The following is an 18,892-nucleotide window of genomic DNA, read 5'->3' on the forward strand; positions in this document are numbered from 1 at the left end:
ATTTTTCTGTCTTACACTGTGTATTACTACGCCGTTTTAAAACGTAAACAAACATTGTCTGCTGTAGGGAAATGCAAAAAAGTGCATTGAGATTATCTATTAAGTAATTGTGTTGCTTAATTAATTACAATTTTTCATATTTTAATTGAAAAAAACTGTCGTATTCTTTCATTTAACTTGCACTAATTGAAGCACGCTGAGGGATAAAAATTAAACCGAAAGTAATCTTTTGAACGTCATACCAGAAAGTTGTCAAACATCATTTTTTAAACTAATATAATGCGAGAAAAATAATCATTCATTATATACTCGTGTGGGATAGTGAAATTCCACCTCGGGGCCAAGATTCACGGTCTAGGACTCGGCAAAGCCTCGTCCTAGACCGTGAATCTTGTCCCCTTGGTGGAATTTCACTATCCCACACTCGTAATAATAAATGATTCTATTAATGTGGCATGAGTGGGTGGGGCTGAAGTGATATCTATAAATGTGGCATGTGGGGTTGAAGTGATATCTATATAAGCGGTGTGAGTGAGTGGGGCTTATGTGATATTTATATGAGGAAATGGGGCTGAAGTGATATTAAATGTGGTGTGAGGGAGTGGGGCTGAAGTGATATCTAGGCTGTATTAATGGTATTAAAAATGGCATGCTTTCTACTGATAGTAATGGATTGATAGATAGAAGAGTTATATTTCTATTGTGGGGAAACCTTACCAATAACACTGGCTGGAGCCACAGTGGTAACGGGATCCTCCGCTAAAATATACAAAACAGAAATATCTGTTGACTTAAAATATTGACAAGCATTTAACTACAGCAACTATGATCATAAATATACAATTCTATCTTTTTTTATATATATAATAACCATGATATTTGTGCCATTCACACATTTTTCACTTTACACTCTACTCACTAACATCACAATTACCGGTAGTTCATATAGCTAAATTACACTGTATTATGTGATTAAATGGTTGGTGAAAAGATAAAGATGATAATTTTTGTTTCAAAGGGTTTGAAAAACGTCTTTCCTCTTGTTTCCATCACCAAGGCCCTGGCAGTTTACACTGTATTATGAGATTTAATGGTTGGTGAAAAGATGAAGGAAGAAGGAAGACGACAATATTGAAGTAATTTCCCCTCTTACATGAGATTGGTAGAATTAAGTTCCATTTCCCCTCACACGCGACCAGAATTATAATTTTACACAAGGGTGAACTAGGTCTTGGTAATTCAGTTTACTAATGGTTGAATGAAACAGCAACTTCAATCTTCTGTTGCCCAATAAGCTATAGTATAGTGATTTTGCACTAATTGTATTTCAAGTACACTCTATAAATACACCTAATTCGTTTGACCAAATCATATATATACACCTATTAGATCATCCCTCTCTCCTCAGCAACACAGGCTTAATGTAACTGTATACAAGTTTATTTACATATTAAGTGTGTACTAGTAGAACTCTAAGCTGTCAATTCAAGAAAATTGGCCAAGGTAAGTAAAATGCATCCCTGACTCATCTAACAGCTGTTGTGGGTTCACAATTGACTGTTTTAACACTGCTAATGATCCTGCATGTGTGCACTAAGAACTCCAGTACTTCTTCCTATCGTGATTTCAAGTGGTAGTCTAGCTGCGTCCTGGTGATAATTCAAGTTTTGTGACAGCCCTCACAGGAAGAGCACACATAAATGTCATATGACAAGATATTGACAATTCTTTACATACTATTGAGCTTTTCCAAGTGCTGTTGCATTGCATCAACAATTTGTTTAATATCTGATTCATTGAATTTTGTCATGTGCTGCTATAAATTAACGGAGCCAATACATTGACCCATGTGACATTTGGGAATTACCAGTACCAGTAGTCTCCATGTCAAATATTGCCATCTGCGAGAGAGTGAAAATATCAAATTTATGAATTTTTAACACAAAAATGTGTACAATAATTCAATAGCTCTTTCAAGATGAAGCAGGCCTAAATGCCATGTCCAAAAAAGTAAAGTTCATTGAAAGATCCTCCCCATTTTTGGAAAAAGTTTTGCATACATTTTGTGAAGCCCAAACATGAAACTCCTATATTCTTGAAGGTATGGCAGTTTGGCATGCATTTGATGTAAAAATGACAGGAAAAAAAGTTTAATTGATTTTGTTTCATAAAAATACAATTCGTTGGTATATTCAAACTCAGGATCAGCTGCTTGTGAGTAGACCAAAACTATACTGCATGTGCCACAGAAATTGACATCCAAATCTGACAATTGATATAAGCTTTTTTAGAATGATTTAAATTCACCATTTTGTGACACACAGTTAACTGTCATATAAAGTAAAAGTCACGGGGACAAGGACCCTTATATAGCTGTTGTCAAAACTGACTAAATGATCATGTGACGGTTTTACTATTTATAGACATCAATGACAAGGAGGGAATAAGATTTAGGATAGCCATGTACAAATAAATTATCAAATTACTGGAAATATCAGGATTAATCCTGTGCATGTTAATACAATGTAATAATTTAATGGATGAATAAATATTACCAGTAATCAGTCAGGGGTGTGACTGAAATCCATCATATTGAAAAATCACCAATTATTGTCATTTCTACTAACTATATATTGTACACATCTATTTATTTTTGTAGATATGACTTGTTTTCATCATATTTCCCATTCCCAAGTTAAGTCTTCCAACCCATTTTTTCGTAGTACACTATCCAGCCATGGTCCCATGTGGAGAGAACCATCTTAACCCTCAGTTGAAACCAAAATTAATAAGAGCACCCCCGAAAAACAAATGAGATAATTAAGTGTGCCCAGACTTACCGATTTATCTAAAAATGATGATTTCTAGTCATAAAACTGAATTTTTGTAATAACTGAAATCCATCATTTTTAGAATAATGATGAACAAGTGAAAAGCTGTCAATGTGACAGCAAACCAGGTTTTTTAAATTTTATGTGAAGTGAATCCATAATCCATGTCAACCCTGAATTGATAAACACTACCTACCATATCCAGTGAAATGGAGTACCCTATATGCAATATTTTGCCAAAATATGATCAAGTTCAAAACGGAATTTTTTTTCATAAATTATCGGAAATCAAAATCCTAGCAATATGCACACCTCTAATATATGTACATGCAATTAATCTGCAAAAGAACAACTTCCTATCTTGAAAACTGTAGGAGGAGTTATCCGTACAATTAGGGTACCCTTTTGGCAGCCGCCTGCTCATCATTTTCACAGTTTCAATAACCAGATTTTCTGTTGGAAAACATGGTTAAAAACAGTCATAACTATTTGGAGTTTGTTTTAAGATATAGAGTGACCTCTGAAAAATGAATATGACTGTATTTCATCATTTTTTATCAAATTAGTAAGTCTGTAAGTTAGACAATACATGTAATCATGCAGTTATTTTTCAAATATGATGGATTTCAGTCGCACCCATGACTGGTAATCAGAAAATTAAGTTGGATATGAAACAAGAATTCAAACAGTCTTTACTTGTATCAGGGTTCGAAATTAACTTCTTCTTTTTTTTTTTTATTAAACTCTTTCACTCAAAAAGAAACAAAATCTGACTCAATTCAAAACTGTCATCTATCCACATGGACTAATGTCCTACAAAGTCTGCTAGTCCAACTCAATTTCTACTGCTGTCCGACACAATTTCTACTACTCTCTCGGACTTACAATGTATGGACATGAACTAATTTTGAACCCTAAGTATGTGACCATGGTGCAAGTTTTGTTTAAGATTTACTTAAGGTGCCCCACTACACCTTGAAAAAGTTTCTCAAATCAGCAGAAAATTACTTGATTATGATAGATAGCATGATGGATAAGAAGTATACATATCAAATAGGCTCTGTAGAAACCACATAGCTGAAATCTACACGATCCAGTTCTAACCAGTTTGTTGATTGATTGAAATTTTTAGTGACGTCTGAAAGTCAGGCTCAAACTCCCACAAAAACAGAATTGGCTACATCTTCTTTCCAACATGCTGATGTACATTTAATTTATCAACACTTTAGTTTTCTTTTACATGTAACATGTTTACTTACTCTTTATGATCAATTCAAGAATTTGTTTAAAAAAAACATGTAAATATAAACATTAAAATGCTTCTTTTATGGTTCATGCGGGTTACGAAGGTATAGCAATCATTGAAGAAAAAATTACATAACTCGTGAACGAAGGTTAATGTATTTTTTCTGCAATACTTGCTACCTTCATGAATCACCAAATAAAGAATTATATTAAAATTTAAATAAACAGTTATCTTTCATGAAATCACACACACATAATAAAAATTCCTATTAAAAATATGTGGAATCAATACATGGAAACACTGGCACGTGCCACTAAAAACACATTTATATGGCAAGTAAATGTGAAACTTAGCTTCAAAATTTCATAGCAATTAACAATTTCAACAGGTAGGGTAAGTTAGAACTGTTTATATAAACAAGCCTAAAGGTGTAATTTCAATGCAAGTCAAAATGCACGCTTCCTCATAATATTGCCAGTTTTTCCCGCATATTAATGGAAAATTCCAAGACAACATATTACCTTAAAACCAGGAAGTCAGGAGGTGTTAACTACATGTATCACTATCTAGTTTCATCAAGTCTAGATGGTACGTACCGTTATCAATAAAATTAGCTATTTAAAAACAACCACCATTGCTAATGTTTTCCCACTCAACCATGCATTAAAAGCAACAGAAAATGCAGAATATTTCATTATCCTGGTTCAGCATGTTAACTAAATGCTACACTGGAATTGGGAGTGGTTAGGAGTACACAAAGCTGTTTACAAGATTGTGAAATAGATCAGAATTTTAAACAGTCTCCCTTGCATACATTTTGTTGTTCAAACTTCTACACAGATAACAGTTATCAGATAATCAAAATTCACTCTATATATAGATGCTCCCACTATATGCCTGTACATTGATCATTTAATACATGTAATATATAAACTATACTATCTATACAGTTGTTATTCCAACACTTGGGTGACTTAATTGGCAATAAAAAAAAAATTTGGGGGTGGGGGGGTGGGGGGGGGGGGTCGAAGGGTTGGGGGGGCGGGTGGGGGGTGGGAAGGGTTGTTGATTTTATTCCCTCCCCCATCTGTACATTGTTAATTCAAAATATAAACCATATGTTATAAACAGTTATTATTCCACCACTTGGGTGACTTGGCATAATTTTATTTTTTGGGGGGGGGGGGGGGGGAGAGGGTTGTTCCCAAAAAAATAAAAAATAAAAAAGGTACAAGGTAATAAGTGATTTTGTTGACACTCTCTTTTCTATCTTAACACTATCAATGACAGGAGTGTACACATCTAAAAATAGAAATGTTGACAATTTTATTGCATGCATACAACACATGTACATGTATCAAATTGTTAGTGCATTATCCCTGTTTTGGAGTGTTTCTATTATGTTTATTATTATTTTTGTGTCCAGACCACTGGGACATTCTTATGTCCAACAATTCTGTTTCAAAACGCCACAGGTACCCCCCCCCCCCCCCCCCATCTATTGAAGAATTATAATGGGACTTTCCAATTATAGTAGATTGCATTGCAAGAGAAATGAATTTATCGGAAAATTAGTATTGAACTATAGAGCGGGGTGGCCTGAGATTTTCTGATTTGATGAAAGATGTCAAAATTTTCACATCACAAACTCTATTAAAAATTTGTCTGACTCAGTTTTTCGGATTCAGAAATGGATATGACTACATGTATGTTAAAATTAAACCCAAACTTTTGAACTTTTCCTCAATGGGTCTTTAATTGATGTTATTCATTTACAAAATCCCCAACAAGAGACAGGAAACCCAGAGCTGACCATACCTCAACACACAAATAAAGACATGAAATAGACTGAGTACTAATAAATCACCCAGAGCTGACCTCAACACACAAATAAAGACATGAAATAGACTGAGTACTAATAAATCACAGAGACAGGAACCCCAGAGCTGACCATACCTCAACACACAAATAAAGACATGAAATAGACTGAGTACTAATAAATCACCCAGAGCTGACCTCAACACACAAATAAAGACATGAAATAGACTGAGTACTAATAAATCACAGAGACAGGAACCCCAGAGCTGACCATACCTCAACACACAAATAAAGACATGAAATAGACTGAGTACTAATAAATCACAGAGACAGGAACCCCAGAGCTGACCATACCTCAACACACAAATAAAGACATGAAATAGATTGAGTACTAATAAATCAAACAACAATTAGTGCATCAGTAACATTGTATCACAAAGGTTGTTTAGTTTTGATTCCACTCAAGATCTTTTTTTCAAATGGCCTCAGCGAAGCAAACTTTAAACTTATTTATCACGTAAAAGTCAGTGGTTCTATCAGGAAGTGTCCAAGTGCCAAGATCCATGAATTACCAACTATACTCTGTCCCAAGTTTTTGCTTCCACCTCTTTTCACTTGATATTTTGATAACAATAAATACCTTTGTGCTCAAACTATGTTCATCCACTAATATGAAAAATGTACAGATTATCGGTTTTGAAACGTCCCCTCTACCCCTTCAGGTTTCAATACACATCACAAAAAAAAAAGTCTACAGCGATTTTGCATTGCCTCAGCCATAATTAAGCCCAGATGATAACATTGAAAAATAGTGCGAGGTATTCCGAGTGAGTTCCGGAGTTCAGATCATGGAGAAAAGATGTATTTCGAGTCAGTTTAAAATGTTAAAAAGATGTAAACATTTCCCATTATTAATCTCTGTAAGAAATTTGTTTTCATTCCATTGAACTTTTATGACTGAAAAATGATAATTTGTCAATAAAGATATATTGGATAGCTACCCTTCCATCAATTTCAACTGCATTTCTTTCACAGGTATGTGTATTTTTATTAAAAAGTCATCAAAAAGAGATGGAAGCAATAATTTGGGACATACTTTAGTTTGTTTGGTTTGTTGTTTTTTTTCGTTTTTTTTTTTTGCAGTGAATTGATATATTGATCTTAAAAAAGTTAAACTTTTATACAATTTCATGCGTAATCATAGACAGGGGTTGTTAATATCCTTCCTTGTTGCCTATTTTGTGTAATTTGAATATAAATAGGAAAATCTTACGATTACTGTATCTCATTAACTTACAGCTAAGTCAAAAAAAAAGAAAGAATCCTTCCAATAACGAAAGATTTAGAAGTATTTACTGCTTAACCATTAGTATTAAAGTAAGGAGGGTGATTTTCCAATAAATTTCGGGACATGGGGTGAAATGGGGATAGGTACAAGACATTTCACACGTGTCATTTCACCTGTCATAGCATCACATGACCAACACATACCTCTACACTGCGTAAAAGACAACACAGCCAAAACCACTGCAACTATTCCAAAATGGAGTCTGGACATCTTGAATCCTACCAAATGTTCCCGCGCGTGTTCTGATTTTCTAAAACTCGGTTGCTTTCGTTTTCCAATTCTCAGATATTTTCACAACCGGATGTATCCAGAAAAAATATGTTGAAATAGAAATGTCGAACCCGATTCTTATTCATTCTAGGCACAGAGCGGTTTCATCCACAGGGGCTAATTTAAGCCCGTTTTAACATTGATTTCAATGTAACCTTTATTCATGGTTAATTGAGATTAAAGTTAAAACGGGCTTGGCCTCTGTGGTTTTATCTAGATTTATTTATTTAATTATCTATTGGGTCTATTCAATTTTAAATTATCATATTTATTTATTTATTTCTTCATTATCTATTTATCTACATGTATGTATTTATTTAACATTTGAATAAATAAATGAATTTATCTATTCAATCATTTATTTATTTGGTTTATTGATCAATACGGTATCTTTTCATTTATGAATCATTCATATACATTTAATAATTGAAGTTCTATTTCAACCAGATATAATTGTACATATATATAAGAGATGACGGAACTAACTTGTTTTGTGCATACAATGTATATAATTGCACATCTCAGATAGCAATGACCAAATGAATTAATGTGACGCCATAATTTCTCTTTCTTTCTTTTTTTTTGGGGGGGGGGGGGCGAGAAATAATATTTGTTTGCAGGAGATGGGGAGTGGGCAAGACATATTTTTGATGATTGACATAAATTGAACAAGTTTGAGTTCCCCAGGGCGATACAGCTCTCTCTCGCTCTCTCTCTCTCTCTCTCTCTCTCTCGCTCTCTCTCTCTCTCTCTCTCTCTCTCTCTCTCTCTCTCTCTCTCTCTGAGATATAACCACCCTGACTGGAGATAATTCAATGAGTAAGTAAACAAATAAATGTATATCTATATAATCTATATAGCATGCTTAAGCTACCTGAGGACACACCGTTATAATACAAAACAGTCACCAGGGGAAATAACTCTACAAATTACTGCAACCTGTCTCCCTGGTCTTGAGATGGGCTCCCTACATACATTAGTCAGCCTTGGACTCGTCGTTCTGTCCACAACTTTCGGTGCCTGTCGTAAGTTTATTTTCGTTCTTTACTGTTCAGCTGTATCGGTGTCAAATATAAATTTATTTACTTAGAAATGTGGGTATCAACCAACCATGTACATGTAGGTCAATGCATTGTATAATGGTACATGGGTGACACACATCACTGCATATTCATATATAAATCAAACACAGGCGCCCGTAAGTTTAAACTAGATGTTGGATGATTTCAAATACAGGCGCCCGTGAGTTCAAATAATAGATGTTTAATTATTTCAAAAATAGGCGCCTTACGTTAGAATCCTTTCTTTTTTCCCTGCACTATATACATGTAATTATATAATATAGTAACTGATATAATAACCTTATTATAATACAGGGAATAATTTTATTGTTACTGAAAAATATGTTCAACGCCAGGTACCTGTGAGTTTAATGTTTTCGATTAAGTTATACTCTCGATAATTCTTTAATTGTCATTCTGTTTTTTTAATAGTAATGGGTAAAATAACTTGTGTGTGTGTAGTATAATAAAATCAAATTGAGGATCAGTTTCACTGCTTGTAAGAATATTTTGTACTATCATCATAAATGTTTTGTTCAATCAAATGCTTATAATTTCTATAATATTTGGTTTCATTAAATTCGCGAGCATCAATTTTCGCGAATTTAGAAAAGTCACAGGTTCGATGATACGTTCACGCATACAAACAGTTAATTGAATTCAACTTCGATGAACATTTGATTTTTCTGGAAGAACTCAACAACTTAATTCAAGAAAATTGTGCTTAACAAATAAAGAATGCCTACAGTCTCTCCAAAAACGGCATTAAACAAGCCCTTGACATATCCTCTTTAAAATGATGCCAAATTTAATATAGGTACCGGGATTACTTTTCCCGTGATTAAATATGGAAGGTTAAAATATTGTTTTATTTTCGACATAATTCCTTTAAAGCCGTAAAATACAGGAAAAGATTCATCAATTCAATTATGACGTCATAATGGTTCTAGCACCAAAAAGACAGTCTTGAACCATTTACTAGATCTTGACAATAGTATATATATATGGATTATAAATCTTAAGTACATTGATATTCAAGCATCGTATTGTTTGTGTTTTGGGGTAGAGGGGGTAGACTTACTTCAAAACTTACTCCAAAAATATTGACATGAGGATTAAAAAAAACCATAACTTTGCCAAAGCTCAAAATCATAATCTGTTGAAGGGGGTGGATCGAGTGCACAATCTAGAGATTTTCAATTGTGATTTTATGACTATAATTAATTTTCATGCATCAATTATCTATATCTATTTAGTAATAATTGTATAATTCCTTCATTAACATCCGCATCCGGATAAATAAAAATCGTGGAGGGTCAGATTCGCTTGAAAATTGAGTTTTATACATGTACATTTGATATGAGAAAAGCAATTCAAAGCAAACAAAAATATCAGCGCAATGAATGCATGCATTGTGAACATAATAACAGCGGAACATTTACTTAACAGAAAACACTACATCATCCGCCACCACAGATAACATCACAACTCTTGGATCCACCATAACTACCGGAAACAGCACTGGATCCGCCCCTTCGATCACTTCCGGTGCCGTGTCAACAGCTTCAGTCATAACACAGAACATCAGTACATCTGTACCCATCACTACCGTCACCACTGCGCATGTCACAACGGAAGACTTTACGCCCCACTTTTCAATTCTTCCCGCCAACAAGACTTCCACCATTAGATCCACCCATGGACCACCCAGCTCTACCACAAAGCCCGGATTTGACGGTGCTTCGTTCGGCGGGGGGATCGGCGCGGGGGTGGGGATTTTTCTGTTGTTATTGTTCTTTGGAATACTTATCGTGACCATGAGGAGAAAGATGGAGGGTCCTAACTATGAAGTTTTGTAAAACAGTCCAGCCTTTAACTGAGACACTGTTTCTGATTCATTCCATTTCATTGTAATTTTTGAAAAGTTCATATAGAGATATATTTCTTTATGCACGCAATAATTTTACACGGATCTAGACACAATGGTTCCACTTGACGATTTTCCGCCGTATTCATAGAACATCCGCCAAGAAACTTTTTTAAGGAAGCAATTTTTCATATTTACAAATCAAACCCTATCAGAGCGGAGCCTTAGTGATTACTTCAATGTGATGTCTACGGGGATTTTGTATTACAGTTAGCCCGGATGATAACGTTGAAAATATGCGCGAGGTATTCCGAGTGACTTCCGAATGGACAAAAGATGTAAACATTCCCCATTATAAATCTGTTTTCGTTCTTGTGAATTTTTTTCGAGTAAAAAATGAAACTGTGTCAATGAAGATATCTGGGAAATTTCCCCTTTTATCATTTCAATCATTTTTCTTTCACAGATATGTGTATATTTATTAAAAATCGGCCAAATGTGCTGCTTAATATCTTGGGACAGACTATAGTAAGAAATTGATCTTCCGCTTGGGTTCCACAGAAGTCGTCGTTGTCTCCTCCCCTATTTCTAATCAGAGCTTTTATCTTACATGTATTCACCCAACAGTGTTCTTGGTGTCATACAGGATTGAAAAGGTTTCCTAAATATTCAGTATTTGTTATTGTCGAATGGTTATTTGGCAATGAAAATGTACATGCATGATGAAAATAGCATCCATAAAAAATTATAAGAGAAGCCCTGCTATTTCAGATTTTAATATGGATTATAAAACTTAGTTATACATATATATGATTTAATATCTGCATACTGATTTTTTTGCAACATTTTGTTACTGTAATTAAAAAAAAACTGCAGACAATTTCTATCATATATTTACATCTACCAAGTATTATTTTCTTATAGTTAATTCATAGCTGTATAGAAACAGCCAGACTGAAATCTACACGCCCCGTTTATCGATTGGTCGAAATCTACAGCGGCTGAGACTGACAAGAAACTGACAGGACTGAAATCTATACGCCCTGTTGAAACCCTCAGCGGCCTTATAAAAATCACGGATTGCACGAAATAATCATGATGATGTCAGAATGAATGTCACACAGGAGACGATTTGGCTGTTTCTTTTATAATCTGTCCCAAGTTATTGCTTCCATCACTTTTTGATGATTTTTAATGAAAATACACATACCTGTAAAGAAATACAGTTGAAATCGATAACATGGAATATATCCAAGATATATTTATTGAACAATTAACATTTTTCACTCATAAAAGTGCACAGGAACGAAAACAAATTTCTTACGGAGATTTATAATAGGAAATGTTTACATCTTTTGTTCATTCGGAAGTACTCGGGATACCTCGCGCAATTTTTCAATGTTATCACCCGGGCTTATTAATGGCTGATGCAATGCAAAAACCCCGTAAAATGTATATTTTTGGATGTGTATTGAAACCTGAAGCGGTAGAGGGGGCATTTCAAAACCGATAATCTGGTCATTTTTCATATTAGTGGATGAACTAAGTTTGAGCACAAAATATCAAGCAAAAAGAGGTGGAAGCAAAAACTCGATACAGAGTATAGCTGACGTACTAAATGTACATTAACAGTAATTTAGGGAATTCGTTTACTTTTTACAATCAATTTAATAATTAGTTAAAAGGAAGATCTTAATATTGGTTTAAACAATAAAATGCTTTCTTTGATGATTCATGCGGGTTATGAAGGTAGCGATCGTTGCAGAAAAAAATTACATAACACGCTTACGCTATCCGTGTCTTCATATATATTTTTTACCGTCTTGCAGTTCAAATTAACTGAAATCATCAAATTATAGATAACACGTGCAATTTCACAGGTTTATCTAATTGATAATGGATAAATGACCCACTTAAGAACATACCAGCCTGATTCATTGCCCAATGCATGCATCACGTTCTGGCTGTGTTATCTTATCACGTCATCGACACACCTCCACAACGGAGTCAAGCCTCCCTCGGTCCAAAGAGGACCGCGATTGACCTTTGAACCCACACCTATCCATATCACAACGGACTGTCTCGTGAATCTTCCTGAGTCATTTACAATCGTAACCTCTCGGGTAATTCTAACAGGCGAAAAGCAGCCCCGAACGTTTTTTGTATGCATCTACGACAAACTTTTTATAGAATACAGGATATTGTAAAATCTACCTGTTGATATTTGAGCTAAACTTCAATATTATCGATGCATGATTTTTCCTCAGATAATGCACAAAGAAATTTAAAATGTCTACTCATAGTTTGAATTGATTTCTATCTATAGTTTTCATATTCATTTCATTTTGATGTTTTCCTGTCATTTTTTACGTTTCATATTATAATTGATATCATTTAATGCGATCTATGTTCTTAAACGTTAGATTGACGGATTCTTTTTAAACAAAAACAAAACGTGCATTAATTCCTTACCTTTTAATAAATTTCCTGATTGTATTTTGTTGTATTCTTCAAATTTTTATTATTTATTCTATTTTTCAAGCTTTTCTGAAACCTGCTCAAAAATGGAAGAGTAAAAAAGTGTCGCTAGTGTTTTTAAGGGAAAATACAGGGTTTGTGATGATTCCCCGCCACTCTAAAGCCGTTCAGCAAAGAAACCGATAGAAAAGAAATTTAAATTTCATAGTATATTCATAGATATGAACTATTTATTGACTGTTGCTTGTGTACAGTAACTTCTTTGGAATTTGTTCTTCTAAAGCTATAGTGTCGTCACATTGTATATTGTACTTAAAGTCAAAAGACTTTGCCACGAGCCGGGATGCAACAATTCCGCGCGTGTATGACCTATCTCAAAATAAAACTTAAAAAAAACCCCTAAAAACCTGAAGGTATTTTTCTTTAATAAAAAAATGTCTCATGATATGGTAAACAGAATAACAGAATGGTTCTAACAGCCATTTCTTACAAAACACAATCTAGCACGCTCTAACACGCTCGTTTGATCATTTGCTCGCTCACACATAGAACTCTCTACTATAAATACAAAAGATGATCTTTGATTATAACATGCATTCATGGTCATATAAACACATAGCACTTGTCACAACAACACGCCACAGCAATACACTGTTCAGCAACCCTAATACAGTGATATACCGGTACAAACTGGAGTATCAAAAGGTATAAAAGTATTCATAGCATGTATTTTGACATGTCTCCTTCCGTAATAAATCACAGAAAACTAATAAAAACCCACCAGCACCTAAACGTTGGTGTTGGAATTGAGATTTTGAGACGGTCTAGTACTGGGCATACCCGGAATTTCGGCCTTTGTACTTATAGATACCGAAGCAAAGGATAGCCGCAATTACCACCCCGAGGGCGATACCCCCGCCGAAAGAGGCGCCACTGAATCCAGACGACTCGGGGGCGGCGGTCGTAGTGGTAGATTTAGTAGGTTGAGTTGGTTTATATGACGTCACTGGTACGCTAGAGTTTCCAGAGGCGGTTGTCATGGACGAAGTTGTCATATTGTTGGTAACGTTGCTAGTTGTCATGGATGCAGTTGTCATATTGTTGGTAACGTTGCTAGTTGTCATGGATGCAGTTGTCATATTTGACTGGCTGGTGGTGGTCATATTTGATTGGCTGCTTGTAGTCATATTTGATTGGCTGCTGGTTGTCATGGACGCTGTAGTCATGTTAGCAGCGTTATTAGTTGTGACGGCATTTGTTGTCATGGTTATTTTCGAGCTTGTTGCTGTACTGATATCAACTGTTGTGCCATTATTAGCATCTGCATTTACAAGAGGACCTGAAATCACAATGTTGTCAAATAAAAACAGTAGAATAGTACTCTCGTGTTGTAAGAGGATGAAAAAAAGTCCACATATGCAGACATTATAAAATACAGCCGCGAAAATTTCTTGATTTTAGCACTATTAAAAATTACGTCTTAAATTCATTAATCCACAGTAGGTATTTGTGCAAAGGCCACACAGTTTGTTCGAGCATTTACTGTTCACAGTTCACGTTTTATAAATCGTTTCTTTTAAAAGCGCATTGAAGCCGAAAAAATGGCTACCCAAACTTTATCATGAAATGGTTTAAGGATATAAATTGGGTAAATATATTGAACTCCTTCCATATTATTTTCTATGCTATTAGGTGTAGAAAATAAGGCAATTTGACCTTTGAAATTACATTACATATTGTGGCGTAAACAATTTTAACATTAAAATATAAAAATTAATTTTTTTAGGCAACTAAATAGCGTGTTACAACCAAAATTTAATTATATCAAAATATTCTGGTTAGCTAAAACCAAAATTCTATAACAGAGTTATCTCATGGCACTGTGAGAAATCATTAAAAAAAATTTCAGCACTTACCAGCGAAAACAACGCCCCCTCGAAAACTGGCGAGGCAGAGAACAAAAATACTGAGGCAAGGTAGAACTGAGAAAGACATGGCGTCCGGAGGTGAAACGGAACAGAGAGAACGGAACAAAAAGAATGGAGAAGTCAGATCGTCTGTCGGAATCCGAGGAACGATCGAGGATTTATAGCTGGGACCAATGGAGGTGCGTCACGGTTCAATGGCTGATCAGACTGTGAGCAGGTGACGTCCAGGTGTATACAGGTAGGTCAATCAGATCACCTCAGATAACGGGGGATAAGTAGGATAAAGAGACAGTGATGAGTCGGAGCGACTAACTATAGACAAGGTCACGTGCCAAAGGCTGAACTGTTGGGTGGGGGGGGGGGGTACAAGGACGTCTGGGTAAAATAGTACAGAGTATGCCACGTGGGGTCTTACAACTGCTACCACAGAGTGGACCATCACTACTATAACAGTACTATTACCGCTCCAGCTATGTACCTCTTCTTCTACTACAATGTACCATAAAATATAGTTCTATACTACAATGTACCATAAAATATAGTTCTATAATTTGTGAAAGGAGGATCTGTATGTCTGTGTGAACTGTATATAATGCGGATTTTATTATCTCTTGAACGTGTATGAAGATTTTAATTTCGAAATAGTTGGTACAAGTTTCTGTGTAAAACGTCTAGCGTAAGTAAAAATAAAAGATAAAAAGTCGTTCATTTTGTTGATCGTTGGGAAACTACTTTATCATTAAAGGGCATCTTGTGAGTTTGATAGTCGAGAGTCATATTCTAAGTCCCCTAATGAAGAGTCATATTGAAAGGCCTATAATCCACGACAGGTCAAAGACTTCATTAGGTTAATACAATGAATCACACACGAAGTTATTACTGTGTGATATGATATTTCAAAACCAATGACCGCTCGTGTATTTATTCTATAAGCACTCCACCGTTTTAAGTCTAAAGATTAGAGGCAATGACATTTTTCTTATAAGCATCGACTTTCGCTACTCTCAGTTCTTTGATTTTTCCAATAGTGTACTAACCAACACAAGAGGATGACAGCGTACAATAAGCAGTACTTACATGTACGCTTGGCACGCTCCCTGTGAGATTAGGGGACACAGATGAAAGATCGAATACCGGCCAGATATTTGAATCTAAATTTGATCGAGAGTTGACTCCTTTCTGGATTAAATTGGCGTGGATTTCTTCAGGTTTTTTTCAGCTTGAAACATTTTGATAACTAAAAACATGAATTAAAACGATATACACATGTAATTCTTTTACAAAAAGAAGTCTGCTCTTTTCTCTAAGACTCCAAGTGAAAAAAAAAAACCCTTAATACTTCTTAAACTATTCCAGAATGAAATATATAGGTATGTTCATTAAATGTTCCATAGTTATATTAGATTCTCCTCATTATTATATATTTTACATCTTTAATTTAGGTGTTGTGATAAATCTAGATCATTGCAAACTGACTTCTGCAGTTTCTCCTTTAACAACCGTTCACTCGTTGATTTGTAATGTACAATTCAGAACCACATGCGTACTATGAGATACGGGATTACGCCATTTCATTCACGACAATTTCCCTATGTCACGGCTCACACAGACGAGGTATGTAACCGATATCGACTCTGTCCCCATTATCGATAAAATCCGGGTATCTCTCTAGCGAGGTGATAACATGTCTACACCGTGCCAGGCACTACACTCTAATGTAACCTTTGCCTCAGATTTGTTGTATAGTTATTGCTAATACGTACAGAGTATGTGAATGACTGCTTCTCGTTAGTCTTTAACTTTATTATAATTATGGAGAAAATATCACTATTAGTTGGATTTATTCTTATTTTTTATGATGTATACGGATCACCAAATAGAGGTATGTTTCATGTAAAAATACATAAACTCTATGCCAAAACATACACATCTACGTGACTATGAATAAATCTTTTTTAAGTTTATATCCACCAAATTCTATCCGTTTTTGCAGTGTGTTTATTTATTTATTCATTTATTTATTTATTTCTCACAGAAAATAGAATAAGTAGATTGAGATTGAGTGCAGCACCAGTGTCCCCCGCTCAAAGTTCTGCTGATTCTACCGTGTCAGGGAGTGTTACCATGACAACACCGGGATTCACAACTGTATCTGCTAACACGAGCATGTCAAACCCCGTAACCATGACAACATCGGGGCATCACAACAGTACAACAGAACCAATCACTTCGAATGTGACATCCGTTTTTCCCAACATGACAACGCAACAAACCAATTCATCTAGCGAATCTCCATCACCAGCTACTACTTCATCGTCACAAAATACGTCAGAATCAACAAAGACGTCATCAATACCTCACACAATTCCCCACACGACATCACGTGTTCCCAAGCCCGCGAAGAAGAGCAAATTTGAGGCGTGGAGTTTTTTGGGGGGAGCGGCTGTTGGACTTTGTGTGACGCTGGCGTGTGTAGGACTCGTGTACTGTATCATCGACAGAAAAAAATACCCACATGACAGCGTGCAGTATAGGGCCATGTAGTTATTTCGGTGACGTCATAAATATACGCGTCATCAAAGTATGTAAAATGTAATTATTTTGTTTTACTTATTTATGACTATTTTTAAAAATGTTTTCTGATGAATTTACTAGTTCTCTATGTAGTATGTCTCCGTGCAATATCTCATGTCAAACACATAGAAAATACTGTATTTCTCATTTTTGCATAATTTATAAGTTAGAACTCAACATTATGCTGAAGACTTGTCCATTGTGTATATGTCAATGTTGTCATTACTTGCAAGAATTCTTTTAAAAACAGTTTGTTCAAAGTTCTCTGGGATTTGAACTTGTTTAATTACGTGATCAAATCATGTGAAGCCATAGGGCTTCTAGGAAGAATAAATCATGTACCAAAAAGATCATATCTCAGTGAACTTTATTTCATTGTTGTTTACTACTTATATTTGCGTTTGAGCAAAACAAACCTTTTTACAATACTAGTATTTACCGGCATTCAATATATTTTTTGCATGTAAAGTGTGAGGACATCAATGAATAAATATACAGCAATTTAAAAAGTTCACTGGGATATGAACTTGGTTGGTCACGTGATCAAATCACGTGAAGCCCGAAGAGCTTCTCAGAAGTTTTGATCACGTTCCAACCAAGTTAATATTTTAACATTGCTGTTTATTACTTAAATTCACGTTGAGAAGGCAAACCGTTCAGAATCATTAATACAACGGTGTTTTCACGTTTACAATATTGCAACCGTAAAGCGATAAGTGCGTGCTCTGATCATTGTGACGTCACAAAAACGTTCATACAGAATTGAACGTTTTCGCTATTCTATAGGTCATATATTAGGACGCATATTTGCAAATGTAACGTTAAATATTTGCATTTCCATTGTTTTTTCCCACTGTAAGCCCATACGGAGGAGCTGCAATTATTTTTCTATAATCGCAATTGCTCTGTCAGTATACTATGACGTCATAAAGGTGTAACGTTATATATACTTTTCCATGACGTTATAGATTTAAACCACTATACGATACATCATGTGTTTTTCGTCAACTCGATTAATATTGACGTATTTACATGTAATATTAAAACATGTTTTTGATAACATTTTAAAGGAATTACTGTTATAACATATCATTGATTCTATTAACAAATCTATGTGAATTAAAAAGATACATTACAGTCTGAATGTTTACTTTTGATGTAATAGCTAAATGTCAAGGTCTAGGCTAGTATAGGGTATTTGCGAGTGGTAAAATGCAAATATAAGTAATAAACAACGATTATTTAGTGAACATGGCGTTATGAATAGCAACTGCTCTGCTGGCATATTTTCCATGATGCGCTAGCGCGAATCATGGAATATGCCAACAGAGCAATTGCTATTCATAACGCCATGTTCACTAAATAACGTTGTTTATTTCTTAAATATCTGCAGTAATAACACCGTAACAGACAAAGGGTACTGAAAGGATACTATAGCATTGAATGATTTATTTTTGACGTCGTCGTGTCA

At 35.0% G+C, this 18,892-nt stretch overlaps 1 protein-coding gene and 1 long non-coding RNA gene across 4 annotated transcripts in view; one reads left to right on the forward strand and one right to left on the reverse strand.

Annotated features, from left to right (window-relative positions):
• Positions 1-7,575, reverse strand: part of LOC105320764 (porimin) — a 129,878-nt gene extending 122,303 nt beyond the window's left edge. The window contains exons 1-2 of one of the 3 annotated variants that reach the window (XM_066070779.1): positions 7,387-7,575; positions 718-759 (exon numbers count right to left, since the gene is read on the reverse strand). In XM_066070779.1, coding sequence (XP_065926851.1) covers positions 718-759; positions 7,387-7,453 — 109 coding nt within the window. In that variant the 5' untranslated portion in view covers positions 7,454-7,575. The remainder of the gene's footprint in view (positions 1-717; positions 760-7,386) is intronic. The other 2 variants (XM_066070778.1, XM_066070780.1) reach the window with 2 other exon arrangements.
• A 708-nt stretch (positions 7,576-8,283) lies between these two features.
• LOC105320765 (uncharacterized) lies at positions 8,284-11,197 on the forward strand. The gene is made up of 2 exons (XR_010709662.1): positions 8,284-8,538; positions 10,024-11,197. It is a non-coding gene; the product is annotated as an uncharacterized lncRNA (long non-coding RNA).
• The last annotated feature ends 7,695 nt before the right edge of the window (positions 11,198-18,892 follow it).

Source organism: Magallana gigas, chromosome 9, assembly GCF_963853765.1.
Source record: "Magallana gigas chromosome 9, xbMagGiga1.1, whole genome shotgun sequence".
Taxonomy (NCBI): domain Eukaryota; kingdom Metazoa; phylum Mollusca; class Bivalvia; order Ostreida; family Ostreidae; genus Magallana; species Magallana gigas.